The sequence below is a fragment of the Siniperca chuatsi genome, linkage group LG22, assembly GCF_020085105.1.
Source record: "Siniperca chuatsi isolate FFG_IHB_CAS linkage group LG22, ASM2008510v1, whole genome shotgun sequence".
Lineage (NCBI taxonomy): Eukaryota > Metazoa > Chordata > Actinopteri > Centrarchiformes > Sinipercidae > Siniperca > Siniperca chuatsi.
In genome coordinates this window covers 18,712,419-18,731,732 of record NC_058063.1, presented here as the reverse complement: position 1 = coordinate 18,731,732, position 19,314 = coordinate 18,712,419, and the positions used below count along the sequence as shown (strand labels likewise).

Here is a 19,314-nt window from a genome sequence, read left to right as displayed (position 1 = left end):
CAGTGATACATTTGCTAATGTTGAATATGTTTTCTGAATCATCGTCTCTATCATGCCCTCATGTGACAGGTCACGTTATTATGTTATATTACAATTTTTAACTTTTATGTTAGCTAAAAAGACAGAAACGATATTTTAACTATTAGTTATCTTCCTTTAAACATATGTACAATGTTATTCTGTATACTAGACCTTTACTGGTAACAATATCGTTCTCTATTCTATGTATGGCACATGTGTCTGCTGATATGGTTACATTTATCAAACGTGTTAATGGAAAGCTGGAAAAATGTAAACTGAACATTCATTTTAAAAGAACAAGTGTATGTAAATCCCTAGATGCTACTTCATATACTGTATGTAGTGTCTGTCTGCTGTTTTAATGACAAACATTCACTCCAGCTCAGTTTTCACTCTTTATATTTTTCCCCAAACTCAGAGCCGTAACAAAAATACAAGCATTTTTTTTAATATGATCTCATTTACATATTCATATAGATGTACAAGTGAGAGCCGGTGAGCAAAAGTGCTTTAAAAATCATCTTTGAATAATATTCATTTCATCATTAGAAAAAAAAAAGAACAAGGAAAGAAACTGCACGCAAAACCAACAACAAAATAAAACACAAAATGAGACTTTAATCTACAGGTTTAAAAGTAAATATGATGATAAAAAGAGGATTAAATCAGTGCAGAGTCTACTTTAGTTTCACAAGCAGACCTGGCAGTAGAGCAATGGCTGAACATTTTCATTACTGTGGAGAGGAAACCTTGTAACAGCGACCTTTTAACAGATATATCACTGTTTATGTTGAAGGTTTTCACAGGCCTTGATGTGATGGAACATTTTTCATGACTCTGAGGCCCAGAGGCAGCGGCCGAGTGTGTAACAAATCACTGCTGTCACATGGAAACTGGAAGTCCACTTCATTAGTTGTAGAGACCGTGAAGGTTTACACGGACACAGAGCTGGGGAAGAAAACCCATCGCAACATCCAAAAGCACACCGGAGTCAATCTGGATAAAGACGTTTTTTAAATTCCTGTGATTGTGAAAACAGGAGCAGCAACTTCCTGGAGTTGCCGCTGGTTGCCTGGCAACTGCAACTGCCCAAAACCCAATGTAATACGGCAAATTGCCGTTTTTACAGCTCAGTTTCTGTATGGATTAAAGAAACAAGACATAATGTGTTGATTAGTGACTTTTAGAGGTGCTGATAGACGGATTTGTTACATTTAAACAGATCCAGGGTTCCGGTTTCCACCTGTTTCCAGTCTTTGTGCTAGGCTAAGCTAACCATCTACATACTGGCTGTAGCTTATTTACCGTACAAACTCTCAACGAGACAGCAAATAAGCATAGCACTCATTTGCCAGTTTATTAGGTACACCAAGCTACAACTAATGCAGTCTAACACAACAGTCCTGCAATAAATCCCGCCATCATGAAGGCTAATACTTTGTTGAAACGGTGTTGATTCAACTGAAGCTGCAGTATTGTGGTGCTGTTGAATTGTATTGCATTATACTGACAGGTGTTTCTATTATTTTGTCCACCCCGTTCATATCAACAAAACCCAAAGATATTCAATTTACTATCATATGAGACAAATCGAAGCAGGAAATCCTCACATTTGAGAGGCTGAAACCAGCCAATTTTGACATTTTGTTCTTGAAACAAAAATAATTTATCCATCATCGAACTTGTTGGTGAGTAATTTTCTGTCGATCAACCAATTGACTAGTCCCAGCTCTTAACTGCATTAGTACTTGATGAAAATATGACTTTGATTAAGCATAAAAAAATATAACTTTGATGGGAGTACTGGAACAAATTGAAGCCTATGGATGCACTGAAGAAAGGAAATGTCTATAAACGTATGGTATACTTTGGGAAATGATCCGTATTAAGTTCAGGGGAGTTGTAGTTTAGACTAAAACATGCAAAACCAACATTGTGGTCAGGTTAAATTGCCCATCAGAGAAATGCCATATTTGTAATCGTTTACTGTGATGAACTGAACTGTTTTTGCGGTAATTTGGTGCTAAAATACACCCATGTGGTATTCCAAGCAAAATGAAACCAAAATGAGCAATATTTTGTTTTTGTCATTAGAAACCAAATAGCTGTGAGGTAAATTTTAGTTCAAAAGGTCTCTGCCGGGATTAATCTGCAATATCGGGCATCAAGGAGAAGAGGAAATGAAAGCCCGCAGGCGATTCAAACATCTCGACCAGGCAACTTCTTGGGGGATGAGAGTGGGGGGTGGACGTGCCTCTGCTTCACACAGCAAAAAATAACATTCACTCAGCTGGGATTAAGGCCGGACCACAAAACAACATACACACACACACAGAAAAGGACTTTAAAACAATGTTGAGCAGATGGAAACAAACACAAGATCTGAAGAATGTTATTTTGACCCACTTAGACGACGAGACAGAGGAAGAGGAGAATAAGCGTGTCTGTCTGTTGGATTTGGAAGCGATGAGAAGCATCTTTATTTCTTTCGCTCCACACTATGTCAATAAAGTAGTCATTACGCGGGAAATATCCAGCAAATCCGTTTTAAAAACGGATTCTGTCAAATTGCTCCTTCATCGGGGTTTCATTTATCACTGCTTCACACATTTCATTAAAAAAGAAAAGAAAATCGGTGGTCTTCGACTGTAACCGAGTCCCTAATCAAGATCAAAAACTGTTATTAGGCAGCGTGTGTGTGTAGAAAAATAGGACTTGAGACGCATGTGTGCACCGTTGAGGAACTAAAGTTGTGTGTGTGTGTAAGCTGACCTGTCTATATCTAAATAAATTAACGAGGCTCAGCGTGTCTTTCCTCCGCCAGTGGTCTTCATGTGGACGGATTACCTGCTGCTCATAGTTTCCCCTCACACGTACAGTCTCTCATTCTCTGTTTTTCACTAACATCACTATGTCTTTTCACACACACACACACACACACTAACAACCCCAATACCCTGTGAAGTCTGTGTGTAACTGAACAAGTGCCTGTTTCATGGCTGCTACTCCCATTTCCCTGCTGTAATACCATCCCCATGCTCCTCTGTGTGTGTGTGTGTGTGTGTGTGTGTGTTGGGGTTTATTTCGGTGCCTTTGTATCCCTGCACATAGTTTGGTTTCAGCTTGTGTATGTCTACGGATGTGAATGCACATACAGGTGAGCTGTCGCATGTCTTTGCGTGCATGTACGTATATATACAGGTGTGTTATTGCGTGTGTGTGTGGTCTAAGAGGAGACCAACAATGCCCAGATGACAGACACACCAGGTTGAGGTGAAAGGCCTTTGTTCCCGCTGCACAGTTCAAGCCCCCGTCTCTTCTTACCACAACAGATATAGGTCAGAGCCCCCATGCTACCTGCATCCATCTACAGCAGGATACAGCACTTCCTATAGGTGGGGAGGGGGTGGGTGTCAATTGAACCCCCTAGGATTTTTTCCATCACTAAAGTCTGCAGCACCAATAAACAACACCTGGTACATGGAGAGTCGACTCTATAAACTAAAACAGTTAATATTCCATTCACAATAGAGAGTGAGATCATTTGTGAAACAGACAATACACCAAAATCTCCCGGCAACAGCATCTGGCAGGATCACGGCGGTCCAATAGAGGATATGCAAATAAGGCATATAAAACTGGGTCACATGTGAAACATACTTCACATGTTTATCTCTTGTTTCATTGTTTCACGCAAACATGTGTAACTTTTATGTAAAAACAACAATTCCACATGTAAAACATTTCACAAAACAATCCCATCTCAAGGTCCACTTACGTTTAGTGTTTTCTGGAGCTTCAACCGTATCACATGATCTTCAGAAGCAGACGGGAGTTTGCTCAGTTGTTATTGAGATGGATTTGATATGCGAGCTCAGTAGCTGTTATGGTAGGCTATAATCCAACACTTTTAGGACCTTTCGTCCGTGTTAGCTTAAAACTTAATGCGTATGACACAGTTGAGAGAGCTTTGGAAAAAGGTACTAATGGAGCTTGAGTTGGTATTGTTTTGTCAAACTACTATTTCAAAGTGATGAATTCAAATACATGTAATATTTCACATGTGAAAACATGTGAAAACAGCTACCCATATATAGAGCTAATGCAGGCGCTAGTTTCTACAAGTTACAGTAGCCAAAATCACATTTTTAGCAGATAGTGATTGTTAGCTAGCTAGTAAGTGGCAAGTGGACAACCCAAAACAACAATGTCTTTTTGATTCTGCTCACTAGGACAAGTTGAACAAATAACTGTTCAGCTGAAGCCCAAGAGCACGAGGCCCTCCAATATGGCTGCCAGAGGGCCCATTGCTAGCTTTTCAAGATGTTCTCCATATTGTCTCTGCCTTCAAGAAACAGTAAAGCAGTATGAATGGACAGGAGCTGGTAGTCGATGATGCTAACATGTTAGCTGCAAGCAGTAGTAGCTTCTATGAATAGATCACGTCTGAAAGGTTTAGTTCACTTTGGTCCAATTACAACCATCCTAAAGCCTGCACTGGTGTGGACCAACCTCTCGACATGCTGAAACCAAACCACAGTGTGTGTTTAGGTCAAAGACTGCCCTGCAAGGTGTGCAAACAGTAGCCTCCAGGCCTAATGATGACAAAACAGACAATGCTTCCTTATCAGGATCAAGGAAGTATGGTGATAATAAGGTCTGTTGGGGCTGAACGAACTGTTTTGACACAAACATCAAAGTGGTAAAACAGGAAAAACAAAAGGTGGAGGGCACATTCATTTATCTGTTGCCATTCAGGTTGTGTCCACAAATGTTGACAAGACCTTGTATCCTCAATGTAGGAGGAAGTGCTATCTGGGATCATTGACACCAGTTTGACTTGACCACCTGGGTCAGTGTTTCTTACACTGTAGGCCAGAAACAAAACATGTACATGTAGTGGCGACTCACATGACCAAAAGGCCTCAGTCGTTTTAGTGAGTCTGTTCTCCAGAGCAAGAAACAATTTACTCCATTCAGGTCCCATGCTCCGAAAGATTCCCCATCTCTTGATCTAATTCATTATGTTCAGTAGAACCGATTATGGATGCGTTACAGAAGCGCTCCTTGTCCAGAAGTCTTGATGGATATCAGCCACTGTCTTAAATAACATGTTCCATGAATGACTGGTTGAACTTAATTCAGACAAAAAGAAAGAAAAAGAAGTACATTGAGATAACCAGTTCTCAGACAACCAGTTTCTTTGTGAAGCCGAGAAACGGGGATCTCTTTCCCGTGAGACCAGAGTCTAATATTGTCCATTAAGAAAACAGGAAACGTAGTGTTTGTCATCCTTCACAAATCTCCCATAAAGCCATGTTTCCCATTTAAATTTTTCTAAAGCGTTGATCAAGAGAGAAGTGTGTCTATGTCATCTTTACTGTTGTGTTCCCAAAAGGCTAGAAACGTCTCCAACCCGTCTTGTGTCAATCACCTTCCTTTCATTAAGCCAGCATCATGGAGTGATGGCAGAAAGAGGAGAGGAGCAACAAAGTCTCTTTCTACGACTCCTTGTTTCTGTTCATACTCTGCTCATGCTTTGTTTTTTTATTTAAATGAAAGGAAAAATAAAAATCAGAGTAGGATGAGACACAACAAAAGACTTCTTAATCCCATCAGGTTGGTTTCAACCACTAGTTTCATCCTAGAACAGAAAAATGCACTGAACGAAAAACAGTTTGCTCTCTTTCTGAGAGAGCACAACTCCATTAAAAAAACAAAAAATTCAAAAGCAAGCTGTCTTTTTCTTTGATCCGTCTGTCTGCACACAAAGAGTATGAAAGCAAACTAGATACAGGAGTATGCCTCTAATCTCTTTCTCTTTATTACTCAGTGTCTGTTGGGTTTCCTCATTTTATCAACCAAGAAAAGGAGGAAAGAGAAAAACAAAACAGAGGGGAGAAAGTCTTCTCTCTCTTTGTCAATCAATTCCACTGCATAGTTTTTCATTTCATAGGTCAACATCCGGCCGGCACATCTGACATGAAGTCGAACTCGTTCTGACCCAGCCAGAGCTCGGGCAGCTCGTTGGCTCGGTCCAAACCGAGCTCCACCACCAGTGACATGAGAACCTCCTCGTCCACGGGGTCAAAGTCGATAATTCCACTGGCACTGGCGCTTTGGTTCCCCATGCTGATGCCAACACCCATCCCACCTCCACTAAGGCCTCCAGACGGCCCCAGAAGCTGGTTTCCCGTGCCCAGAGGCGAGGCAGTAAAGCCCCTTTGAGTACCGCCGGGTGCTGGGTGTCCAGCAGAAGCACCGGCGAGATGCTGGTAGTGTGAGTTGAGCTTCTGCAGCTGCATGCTGGCGATGAGATGCGGCCCCGTCTGGAGGCAGAAGGGCTGAGGTTTGGAGAGCGGAGCCGACGACAGCGATGACCCGGGCGAGGAGGCGGTGCCAGCAGATGGGGAAAACGGCACAACGGAAGTTTTGGAGGACGGGTAGTTGAGCAGGGAGCTGAGAGGAGAGGAGGAGGAGGAGGAGAGGTCCTTCATCGCAGCGTGGGCGTTGCCAGGAAACAGCAGTGAGGTCATCACCAGGAAAACCCAGAGCCTGCAGGAAGAAAAGGGAGATGTTATGCAATGTCATCAAACTGGGATATGAGGACGAGATAAGCTTGTTAGCTAAACATAGGCGGCTCTGATGGCTGGTGACATCGTATAGGCTAGATATCATTAAAGACTTCACTGTAACTCGATGGAATCTGAGATGATCGAATGTAAATTGATGCTAAATCCAGACATACAGAGCAGCATCAAATAACAGGAAATGTTATGTTTTTATAACATAATTGTATGCTGTTCTTTGTAGTTCTGTATAGTCAGTGTTTGGATGGTGAACTAACTCCTTTAAAAGGAATAGTTTGACATTTTTAGAAACATGTTTGCTTTCTTGCAGAGAGTTAGACGAGAAGATTGATACCACTCTCATGTCTTTGTGCTAAACATGAAGCTAGAGTCGGCAGGTGATTAGCTTAGCATAGCATAAAGACTGGAAGCAGGAGTAAATAGTTTTAAAAAAAATCAGCCTACCAGCACCTCTAAAGCTCACTAATTAACACATTATATCTCATTTGTTTAATCAGTACAAAAACCGAAATGTAAAAACGACAAGAGAGACAAGACTAGCTGCCAGTCTTTGTGCTAAGCTAAGCTAATCACCTGGCTCTTGCTTTATATTTAACAAGCAGACATGAGAGTGGTATTGATCTTCTCATCTATCTCTCGGCTAGAAAGCGAATGAGCATACTTTCTAAAATGTCAAAGTATTCTCGAACTATTCTTTACATGCATGGACACTGGACACATGAAGTAGAATGATTATTTTCTAAAACATGCATTAGTGAGGACCAAATCAAAGGTTATATACGGATCAAATTTAGGATGCTCTTCTCTATCTGTAATATGTATACACATTTGAACATTTTCTAGGCAGCTCACATTCTGTTGTACAAAACTGAACCTGCTCACTATGTGTGTGAATTTATTAGCATCTCTATGTGACATTTCAAACTGGAGTTGCTCTTTATCTGTGCTGCTGTAGAGTTTTAGTGTCAGTTTTAAGTGCTGCTGGTTTTGAGAGCAGCTCCAGCTAGAAACAGCACACACAGGTGGGAATCAATTCATGAACCTGTTTTTTGTTTGTTTTTTTTGCACCTGTAATCACATGTGCATGTTTCTACTCTGCCAAGTTAGGCAAGCTGTCGTTATGGCAACAACAGTGATGCAGGAGATACAAAAGGAGTATGTAGGTATCACATTATGATAGCAGAGTCACTGGAGTGAAATATTTGCTTAATATTTCTGTTGTTTGGTAGCAGGGACTTTCCTGCTGATCTGCATTTGGTTGCTGGGTTACATCAAATAGTCCAGATTTGATCAAAGAGTTTTTCATAGCAAAGGCTTCGGCGAGCATTTGACAGACTATGACATACAGAATGGTACCAAGTTAAATGTCAGCTGGAACAAAAGCACTGCATTTTGATGAAATGCAGGCAAAAATTACACTGATGTAAGAGTTCAACATTTTGGGAAATGAGAGTTAGATGAGAGGATCGATACCACTTTCGTTTCCGTCCGTTAAAAACATGAAGCAACAGCCAGGAGGCGATTAGCTTAACTTAACATAAATACTGGAAGCAAGGGGAAACAGCTAGCCAAAGACATTAGCACATAAGTACTAAGCGGATGGATAAACTGTTGTTTGTCAAGAAATAGTCACAGCACGTTAACTTTCCATAAAACCACAAATTGTCATTTTTGCCTATCTCTTTGCATATGGATTAAACAAACAAGATAAGGTGTTGGTAGGCGGAGAGCCGGGCTAGCTTAGCGTGGTTCCAGACCTCTGAATTGTTGCCCAAATCTCCGAATTGTACAACAATTCAAGTAGGTCTGGTGTTGTGCTCACTGATGGCTGTCACCACCGGTTAGAGAAACAGTCAACAAATAAAGCTTTTTAGGCACAATTTAGAGTTGGAACGTCACCTTCCTACATAGTTAGCTAGCTAGCCACCAAGCTACACGTTTGAGAAATAACAAAAGAAAAATGCCCACAATTCAATAAGCGTGACTGAGATCAACACAGCTTTACAGGTTGTTGTAAGTCGACTTACAGAAATAACAACTCTTAAAAATTGCCTTTTTTATTCCGATCGGCATAAAAAAACGTTGAGCTTACCGCTCCTAGCTACCGCTACCACAGCTTCCGTGAATAACGTTGGTTGGACGGATGTCATTTGCTACTGATTGGTGAAGGCAAAGTAAAATAAAATAATTACCTCTACCAACAAAAAATTGTCTCACGTGAACATAATGTAAGGCTGAATGAGTGAAGTGAAACAAGATGGCAATTCAGTCTGATTTTCAGGCTAACGCTAGCTTTTCCCCTGCTTCTTTTCCCCTGCTTCCAGTCTTTATGCTAGGCTACGCTAATAGCCTCCTGACTCCAGCTCTGTACTATAATGCAGAGACATGAAAGTAGTATCTGTTTCCTCATTTAACTCTCAGAAATTAGGCAAATAAGTGTATTTTTCAAAATGTTGAATTATCTCTTTTGGCTCTACTTGAGAAAATGCTTTGAGAAGAGAAAGACACCAGCAAGTATAAACTGCAAAATAGTCCCTTTGTTAGCTTTGCTGCTGGGTAAATGTTTTCTATGGTCCATATCTCTAAGTATTTTTAAACAACACACTCTCCATGAATGAAAAAATAGATTACTAGTGGCCTGTGTAAAACATCTGATGACTAAAGAAAGGATGACAAATAACTTAAGTGGTCATTTAAAGGCGTTTCCTGACAAACACGCGGCTGCTTCAGACCACAACAATAACAGCGCTGTTGACTTAACTTTACTCATGTTCTTCTGACCCAGTAAATCACTGAAGTCAGAGCTGTCTGGGAAACACAATGAGCCGACCCTGGTGCCTGGATGGCCGCATGACTCGCATGGTGCGTTTGAGGCAGATTTTGTTGTGTGTGTGTGTGTGTGTGTATTTGCTTGATGTCTGCTTTTCCTGTTGACCTATTGAGGAACAAATTAACCATGAAAAGGCTCCAGGGAGAAGGCCTGTGGGTACCAACGAGGTTAGTGAGTGTTTATAGGTCTATATATATATATATATATATATATATATATATATATATATATATATATATATATATATATATATGTGTGTGTGTGTGTGTGTGTGTGTGTGTGTGTGTGTGAGAATGAAGTTCACAAAACAACAGAGCCTTTGAGGATCTCAAAGAGTGATTGGGTCACATGGCAGGATAAATACATATGGGCCCTGAGAACAGAGCATATGTCTGACTGTGTGTGTGGAGGTAAAAAAAAGGGCGAATGAAACGCAGTGTGTGTGTTGTTTTATTGTGTGTATGTGACTCAAACCCTCTTGCAAAAACACTCCTGTACAGGCTCATGTTAACGTCCCTGAGCTGGTTTGTATTACACACAGTTCAAACAGCATGTGTGCCTTAACACACACAGAAACATCATGCGGCTATCCTTTGAGAAAGTTAATCGCTAAATAATATGTGCCCCCCCCACACACACACACACACACACCCTTGTACTTCTATCTTTGTGAGGACCATCATTGACATAATGCATTCCCTAACTCCTTACCCTAACCTTAACCATCACAACTAAATGCCTCACTTTCCAAAAATGTCCTCACTCTGTCGGTAAAAAACGTGTTTCAGTCCTCACTATGTAGCAAGCACGAGTACACACCCTCCTCCCAGCATTGGCTCTTATTTAGCGAGAACATAATTGCTACAGGCAGGCATGCAGCTGCACTCGACTGATAGAGTTAACACACACACACACACACACACACACACACACACACACACAAAGATACCAAACAGCTGTCAGTGGCAGGTCTCTCTCTCTCTGTGTGTGTGTGTGTGTGTTCATTATTCATTGACTGATTACTGTCAGGGCCAGGCTGCACATGGTGTCTCTGCACAACAGCTTTCCAGCACATTGAGTCCAGGAGACGCAAACAAATGAAAAACGGCAAACACCTTCTTTTCTCGGGCACAGAAGAGAACACAACTGCGGCTTTTTAAAGATTTTCATTCCTAAAAACTAAATATAAGCATACATTTGACATTTTTGACAGTGAAAATCAGTCTATATCACAAAACACCGCTTCAATGGAGAAGAGTATCCCACCCCTACCACTAATTAAGATGCATCCAATTTGCGAGTTGGACATGGACACTTTTCCACACTTAAAATAATTAAAGCTTTAACTATTGTTGAACAGCAGCCACTGTCGTTCAGTGACAATAATGAGGTAATGCTAAATGCTTACTGTGACAGTAGCACAGTGGAGACGAGTCAGTGAAGTTACTCAGTAACGACTGCAATGCAGAAATATTTACCTAACGTTAGCTGTTTTATTGTTTATGAATTCAACTTTTCATTTCTAAGACAAAAGGTTGTATCTCCTTTTCTTCTTCTTCTTGCTTTGAACAGATAGTCTGTCTGTAGATTTAAAAACTTAGTTTGTTCCATTGTGGAGGACAGCAGCTGTAGGCAGCTTTAATTCAATTACAGTTACAATGGATTTCAATGGTGACTCATATAGTCACGGGGGGAAAGTTGTGTTCAAACATATCAAAACAGCTGCATGATTAACCCTTTCCTTAATAGCTGGGTATTGAATCTCATTGCTTTTATTTTTTTTTTTTGGACTGACAGTAATGTGTTCGTTGGCCCGAGTATCAAAAACTGACAGTTACTGATTTAAATCAGCATTATGACAATTTATTTAATCAAAGTTCTTCTACAGCCGCTTATATTTAGACAACATTTAACATTTGAGAACTTCTGTTTCTTTTGCTCAATGAAGCAAAGGGTTTTGTAGAAAAACATGTTCGTGTTTCTCAAATGATTAAAAAGAAGTATAATTTTGGTATATGAACTAAATACTGCTAAATACTTCTGGTGGATCTTCAGAGCTACGAGGAGATGACAGCACAACACCAAGTCATGTTTTTAACTATATTGTTGAGAAACTCAAAAAGTCTGTTTAGTTTCATTTGGTTTAAATCATCACAGACCTCAGGGTTTACAGATGTCACATATGAATCATGGGTATTGAAGCATAGCAGCTTAAAAAGGTACCGCTGTTTGTTTTTCATTTAGTGGTGGGAGTGATTTTAAGAGCAAATGTCATGATTTTACAATGGTGCGCATGTCATTTTCGGTTTACAAAACCACATATCCTAAACTTAGAAACCTTTCTAAAGGACTCTGGGCTTGTAAAAACAAAGTCAGAGTACAGTGAAGTGTAGCTTGGAGTTCATCTTTCTAAGAAAATCGAAATGATCAAACCAGGTTGTCTACACAAGTTAGTCCCTTTGTTTTTGGTCCGGTTGTTAATTTCAGCCTTTCAACTGAGTAAATGGGACATTTTGAAGTACTCAGGAGACATGAAACTGCCTGGAGGAAGTGAAGAAGTTTCTCACATACACATAACAGCTTTTTTGGCTGAAGACTTGCTCATAATAACACAAACCTGCAGCCTCCTGTTTTTGTCTGAAATGAGGATGGATTGGAGTCAAAAATGTCCAAACTGTTCGCTCCTCTCGTCGCCGGCAGCAGAGCAGGAGGACGGCTCAGCGGAGTTAGGAAGGATGCTGTGTGAAACTGCTGGAGGAGCGCCAATGTTTCTTTCCTGTTCACAGCTGACCTGACTCATTGTGTTCGTCCGCCACTTTTATGAGATTGTGAAATCGGCCCCGACTTAGTAAATGATTTCATTAGCAGTCTCGGCTGCTGTCTTGGCCACGGACTGGTCTGCATTCATTTTAATTATCAGCCATGAAAGTCTGCTCTCCCTGCCAGATCAGTAGCTTTTACAGAGAACAACACTGCAATTTTAAGAGGGATACATACCAAGTCTCCAAGTGTATATCTTTGAAATATTAGGGCTGCAGCTAATGATTATAGTACATACAAATAGTGATTTGTCAGAGCCCAAAGTGATGTTTTCAAATTGCATCTTTTTTTAAATATTAGCGGCAAATATTAACATTTGAGAGGCCGGAATGGCTTTTTTTCCACACAAAAAAAAAATACTTTAGTGACTGTTTATCAATAAAGTTGGCAATTATTTTTCTGTACATTTGAGTAATCAATCAAATCGACTAATTGTTTCAGCACTAAATATTATAGAAACATTAAGTTTATAAGAGGTTTAAAGTGCATTTAGATCACTTCAAACTCGCCTATTTAGAAGCCAAACACATATTTACTCCCTACAGAGATCAAATTAATTAGTCAGTCATCGACAACACTTTTCACAAGTGATTAATTAAGTCATTTATCAAGCAAAAATACCAACCATTCTCTGATTCCAGCTTCTTAAATGTGAGCGTTTGCTGCCTTTTTTGTGTTTTAAATTTTTGTAAATTGAATACTTTGAGGTCTTGGACAAAACAAGCAATTTGTAGACATTAACTTCAATATCTTCTGACATTTAATCCCCAAAAAATGATTAATTAATTAATCGATAATGAAAGTAGGCTAATAGTTGCAGTTAACACTGTAAGAATATGATAAGAGCTAATGAAGTCAGTAACTATAAAGACAATAGAGTTCTCATAGGAATATAAAACATATAAAACAATCTCACCACAAGGCCCGTTTAGCAGCTGTTCTGGAGCTTTCTATCAAATGGCATGATCTTCATCACTTCAGCTTTTCAGCCAAACATGGGCTAGAAATCCTTAAAGTTTTCTAAAAAAGTAAAAGTGAACATCTACCAGCTACTAAATGGACCTTGCTGTTAGATTGCTTGATCAACAAAAGTGATATGATTTCAGAAAAAATACAATACATTCACTATAAGCTGACTACTGATTGCTACATACTCACATATAGATCATATATCATCAGAACATTATAGGAGTGTTTCTGCACTTAGTCAATAGGCAGCACACACACACACACACACACACACACACACACACACACAAACAAACCACCAACAACAGAGGTTTCAATTACACAATTAAAGCGTGACGAGCAAAAGTGAGACGTCAGTCTGTCTCTGTCCCTTTCAAACACACACACACACACACACACACACCATATGCTGCCCCAGCGTGACGCATTCACCACTTGCTTTAATTGCCTCCATCTCCACACTGGACACGCTTAATGAGAAGCCAATTTACGGAAAAAAAAAAGACTGATGTGACCAAAGTTTTTGTCTGTTGTATGTATCTTGCAGAACTTCGCCGTATTTGATGGAAAAGACTCCAATTACTTTGAAAATCAACAATTAATAATCTTGTCGTGTCACATTTTTATTGATTTGAGGGTGAACTTAAGTAAGAATCGCAAAATAATCTAATTGCAAACACACTTCAAATAAACCTAAACCTTTCAGAAATAAATGCATTTTTATCCATTAAAGACTCATTTCCATCCATTTTATGGCGTTTGCAATAATGTCTGCCACTGCCATTCATTTCCACTATTAAAGATAATATCAGGTGGGTATATAAAGGCGTGTAAACGGAGTTAAATTGAGTTTATCCATAACACTTGGAAGCTTAAACCAAAGAGAAAATGGAAATTTCACACAAGCTTTTACAGCGAAACCCTTCAGCTCCAGGCAGAAAACACTTGACCTCATTTTAAATGTTATGTAAACACTCGAGGAGGGAAAAAAAAAACTTTCACCACACCGATTTACAGCACAAACACACGCTGACAAGTGCTGCCACAGCGCAGAAAACCCGAACCAAAGGAAATGACAGAAACGGACCAACCTGTTAGAAAAGCCCGGTGCAGCCCAGAAAACTCAAATAAAAGTAGATTTAAACAAGTCCGGAGAGTCCAAAGTGTTTGTTGTGGAAATAAAAGCCAGTAAAATGTAGTTGGTGTTATTTTTAGAGGATCAGGCTGAAGTCCGCACACTGACTGACTGCAGAGACTCTGGAGGGTCTGTCAGCTCCTCAATGGGCTTGTTACTGAATAAAAAGCATTTTGTGCCTCGCTCTCTCCTCTCTGACCAGCCCGGTGTGTGTGTGTGTGTGTGTGTGTGTGTCCGGGCAGGCTTGCCATCCAAAAACCAGGAACTGGAGTTCCAAAGGATCCGGATGGATAAATCTTACTGGTTGAGGCAAACGCCAGTGGGCGGAGCCACAGAGATGTTGAAACTGATGAGATAAATTATGGTTAGGAATAAAGTAAATTATTAGTATATAGTATATATATGCATTTTAAACACACCTTTGACACTCATGATCATAGCTGCTGGCTGAGTTATTTAAAAATAAACATCTGAAAACACACTTTATATTTTGCGGTTTGTACACTTTGTGTCATCCTCCTCCTTTTAAATCATTTTGTCCATCTCCTCTAGTCTTTCTCCATCTTTTCTCCCTTATGTAAAACGCTTCAAGTGCTATGTTTTAATTTTTTTTACTGAATTGACAATTGCCATACGTACAGAAGAAGTACAGTAGTTTAGGGTACAGCAGCTGGGAGGGAGCAAACAAGCTAACATGCTGCTGACGCTTGTTGACGCTGAAAAACTGGACACGTTATAATTGGGTGTATGTTGAGGAGTTGACGCATGTCAAGACACAGCCGCTGTGTGGACTCAAATATAGAAAACAAGGGGTGTTACGATGCGCATCATGCTCTGCCCTTTAGAACATTATTTAAGGTTGAGCAGCTAGAGTTTGTTGGAAAAGTTGCTCATTTACACAATGTTCAATAACAAGCAGCTTGTTAAGAGCTGACATCTCAGCAGTGACAAGTCAGAACTGGCGGAGGTAGTGCTGCACAGTTTCTAGCTTCCTGCGGCTCTTGTTAAATGCTGGCTTTTGTAGATTTTCTTTTTTTTTTTTGGTATTTGCAGCTTTATTGGACAGTCCACAGTGAAGAGGCAGACAGGAAACAAGGGGAGAGAGATGCAACACAGGGTTGCGGCTAACCATATTGTAGTTTCTATGAATATTGAGGGAATAAATGAGTTTAGAAAATGGCATTGAGCATTCATAAATGCCTAAAACACAATCCAGGGCTTTGCAGGATCACCAGTCTGTCTGGCGTTACGCCATTAATAACACTTCTCTTGTCTTGATGTGTTTGTGTGTATAGAAGATCTTTTTTCAAAGACTTGTCATGGTAGGGAAACCACAGGTGTTACTGTTACCATTAACGGTGGCTCTGTTCTATTCACGTGTCCCAGTAAGCCATGACAGTGCGACAGTGAGCCTGCATGCACAATACCTGGACCCTGAAACTGAAGCAGCGAAATGGAATTCAGCCATCTTTAATTTGATTATTTACAACTGTTGCTTTTCCCACTGACATATTCTGTTAAAAGGGTCTTTGCAGCTCCGGGTGAATCCAGCCTCCAGAGTTTGGACGCCGCCGCTCTGCAGGGCAGATGTTGCTCATTCTGAAGCAAACACCATCAGGAATCAAATGGACCATTTCAGAGCACTCTGTCTTTGTCTGTGTCACTCACCCAGAGAGAGAGAGAGGGAGGGAGAGGAGAGGGAGGGAGAGAGAGAGGGAGAGGGGAGAGAGAGAGAGGAGAGAGAGAGAGAGAGAGAGAGAGAGAGAGAGAGAGAGAGAGAGAGAGAGAGAGAGGGAGAGGAGAGAGAGAGAGAGAGAGAGAGAGAGAGAGAGGAGAGAGAGAGAGGAGAGGGGAGAGGAGAGAGAGGAGAGGGAGGGAGAGAGAGAGAGAGAGAGAGAGAGAGAGAGAGAGAGAGAGGGAGAGGGAGAGGAGAGAGAGAGAGAGAGAGAGAGAGAGAGAGAGAGAGAGAGAGAGAGAGAGAGAGAGGGGGGGGAGGGAGAGAGAGAGGAGAGAGAGAGAGGGAGGGAGAGAGAGAGGGGGGGGGGAGAGGGAGAGAGAGGGAGAGAGAGAGAGGGGAGGGAGAGAGAGAGAGAGAGAGGGGGAGGGAGAGAGAGAGAGAGCTGGCCTGTGAATGATTTGCATAATGATCTTGTTGTGGAGATGTCCTCATGTGATTAGAGACAGCAATGAATATGCACTGAGTGATTTATTATGTCAGGTTGGTTGGAACATGAGAAATAATGTTAGTGATGTTTGTGTACCACTTTGGTGATTTTGTATCTCATAAACGGTTCATTTACCACCTTTCAAACACAAAGTGGCATCCGAGTAAAAGCTGTTCACACAGACAAGCAGACAGAATATCCTTGGCCATTTATATCACTGACTAAATTACAGTACAGTCCCTCGAAAATAGTCACAGCCCCTTAAAAGCTTTTATTGGCATCATTAAAATGTTCCCTGTTTATAGCTTTTTATTTCATTGTGCTTTTGTTTGGTGTAATTGGTCACACAATTTGGTTTGGCTAGGTTTTTTTTCTGTCATAAAACAACGTATACATAACATACTTGCAAACTTATACACAAAACAAATTTAACAACATAAACAGTATTTAGATGGAAAGACAAAATACAAAAAAAAAAAAAACAATACAAAAAGACAACAAATATGAAAAACAGTCAATATGTTACAGGATTAAAACAGTAGTTTGTACTCATGGGTTTCCAAACTGCATCTATTTTCTCTCCTCCTGCAACAAATCAATTTCCTCTTGGCAATCAATCAAATTAATCTTATTTTTATTCATCTTTAACACCAGACCACCCTGTTCCAGTATTATTAGAGGCAAAAGCAACTCTTAAATGTACTTTCTGCTAAATATCAGGTATCAGAGGTGATTCCCGTCTGTCTGTGGTCACAGGATAGGCCTGTTGGACTGTGTTTAAAAGGTTGTCACCAGGATTGGCTCAAACTCAGACCTGCTGAAAACCACATTCTCTTCTCCCCTGGGCAGATTTAGGCAATTTTATTCATAAGGGACAAACAAAGGCTGTTTGGGGAAAAAGAAAAATCACCCAAAGTGTCGTTGGGGAACCTCCACCGATTCATCCGAAAAAACAAAAGAAAACTCCTCCGTCCCTCCCCCACGTCCTGCTTGAAAAAAAAGAACAAGTCCATTCACCACTCATCACCATTCATCTCAATAGCCTGTGGAAGGAGGACGCCATTACGCGCCAGCAACATGTGCCGGTGTGGTCAAGTGCCACGCGCTCGGCCTCTCTTCCGTTAAGCAGATAAAAGGTGGCATCTGTCTTTATTGTGCGAGTAAATCCCCTCCGCCATTGACCGCAGACACTTCACATGTTGATGAGGAGGACGTATAGACGGAGGCCCCCCGCCGCTTTGTTCCCCCTAGGGGAGACGTTATGCAAATCAAACAAACCATTTGTTATTTCCATCATGGCTGACAAATAATTATAGCATGTTGGTCAAACTGCCAAACTGGACTTTTATTCCAAAAGTTGGTGAAAAAAGTGATGAAACCTTTAAAAACTGCATGGACTTTCCCTTACTTCAGAAACCAAAGCTCTGGAAACGAGCCGTTTTTTCTCCCAAAGATACGTTGTGCATTGTTTTGGAAAATTCCCCAAATTGAAATAGTCTTTACAAGACTTATGCAAATGTTTAGTGCAATTGGCAAACTCTTCATCTAACAGGAACCACAGAAAAAACAGGGGAAGAGGAAGGACCAGCCTTTGGCTTATCTAAACTAATCAACAGCGAGGGTCAGATGATACTCTATTCAAAGCACTGGCTGAGTGGTGAAGGGGCCCGGTGGTGATTTGCATAAAAGTCGTTGGAAAAGTTTTTTTTTTGTCATGGAGCAGTAAAGGTGTGCTCAACACAAACCAGAACAGGAAGAAATCTAGTGCATGAGAACCTATAGATCACAATGAAACCACTAGTTTAGCTGCTGTGGAAGACTTTATTCAACAAACAATAAAGACATTTTTTCAAGTATTATATAGAGGTTTAACGAAACTGATGGAGCATCCAAGGATGAGAAAATTAAGTCGCACAAGACTTTACAACTCATCACCTTCTGATTGAGCAAAACTAAATCCAAAACCTTACTCCATGGATTCCAACACAGCCTTCCATTTTCATATTGGAAAAAATAAATCTGCATGCGTCTAGAGGAAGACAATTTGAGCCAAAAACAAATTACAGCTCAATGCTGGCAGGGAACCTCTGTCTTCATCGTAATGTGGAAGATCATTGTTCCTTCCCAGGATACGTTGCATCACTCGTCTGGTTTATGTGGGATTTTAAAATGACAGAAAATTTCCATAATCTTGTCTCTAGGTAATTAAAATTCCATGCAAACGGGGCTGCAAGTGGACAAAAGTTATGTAACACGAACTGTAGCCTGACTGGGACCAGCTGTTTCCAGAAAAGTTTCTGATCTTGTCATCTGATGGTAAACTTGTCTTTGACGCACCTTCATTTGTCTAATTTCTTACCAATCAGATAAGACGGGAACAAATAACTAGAGTCAGAGTATTTATTTTGCAGCCTGTAAATGTCACCATCTTGTTTATTGTTTTGTTTTTTGTTTACCATTAGTTTTTCCCCCAAATACTTTTTGTAAACCTCGTGGAAAAAGTGGTTAGTTAAACATGCTAGAGCCCTAAGTATGCTTCAGACAAAGTGCTTATGTAATTGTCTAACAGCGTCTAAAACCCCCTTCCAATGTCCGAATAGGAGCGGGCTGCGTCCGAACATTTTTGTCGATTTCCGAAACAGACAATCCGACAATCCCAGCTACTTTACTCAGCAATTTGCCGCATGTGCAGGCAAGGTTTTAACTTCTCTCGCAAGCTCTGTCCCCCCCCCCCACCTTTTGGATAAACAACACCAGTGCAACACCATTAAAGCCTTCGAGGTG

General features: G+C 40.6%; 1 protein-coding gene across 2 annotated transcripts; it reads right to left on the bottom strand.

Moving 5' to 3' along the window:
• Nucleotides 1–403: 403 nt before the first annotated feature.
• cited1 (Cbp/p300-interacting transactivator, with Glu/Asp-rich carboxy-terminal domain, 1) lies at nt 404–13,445 on the bottom strand. 2 transcript variants are annotated; one of them, XM_044183449.1, is made up of 2 exons: nt 13,420–13,445; nt 404–6,576 (listed from the first exon to the last, which is right to left on the bottom strand). In XM_044183449.1, exons 1-2 carry the CDS (start codon nt 13,428–13,430, stop codon nt 5,979–5,981), a joined length of 609 nt encoding a protein of 202 aa, XP_044039384.1. In that variant the 5' UTR covers nt 13,431–13,445; the 3' UTR covers nt 404–5,978. The 2 variants fall into 2 exon arrangements, with proteins under 2 accessions (XP_044039384.1, XP_044039385.1); XM_044183450.1 differs by lacking the exon at nt 13,420–13,445 and adding an exon at nt 12,059–12,416.
• Between the last annotated feature and the right edge of the window lie 5,869 nt (nt 13,446–19,314).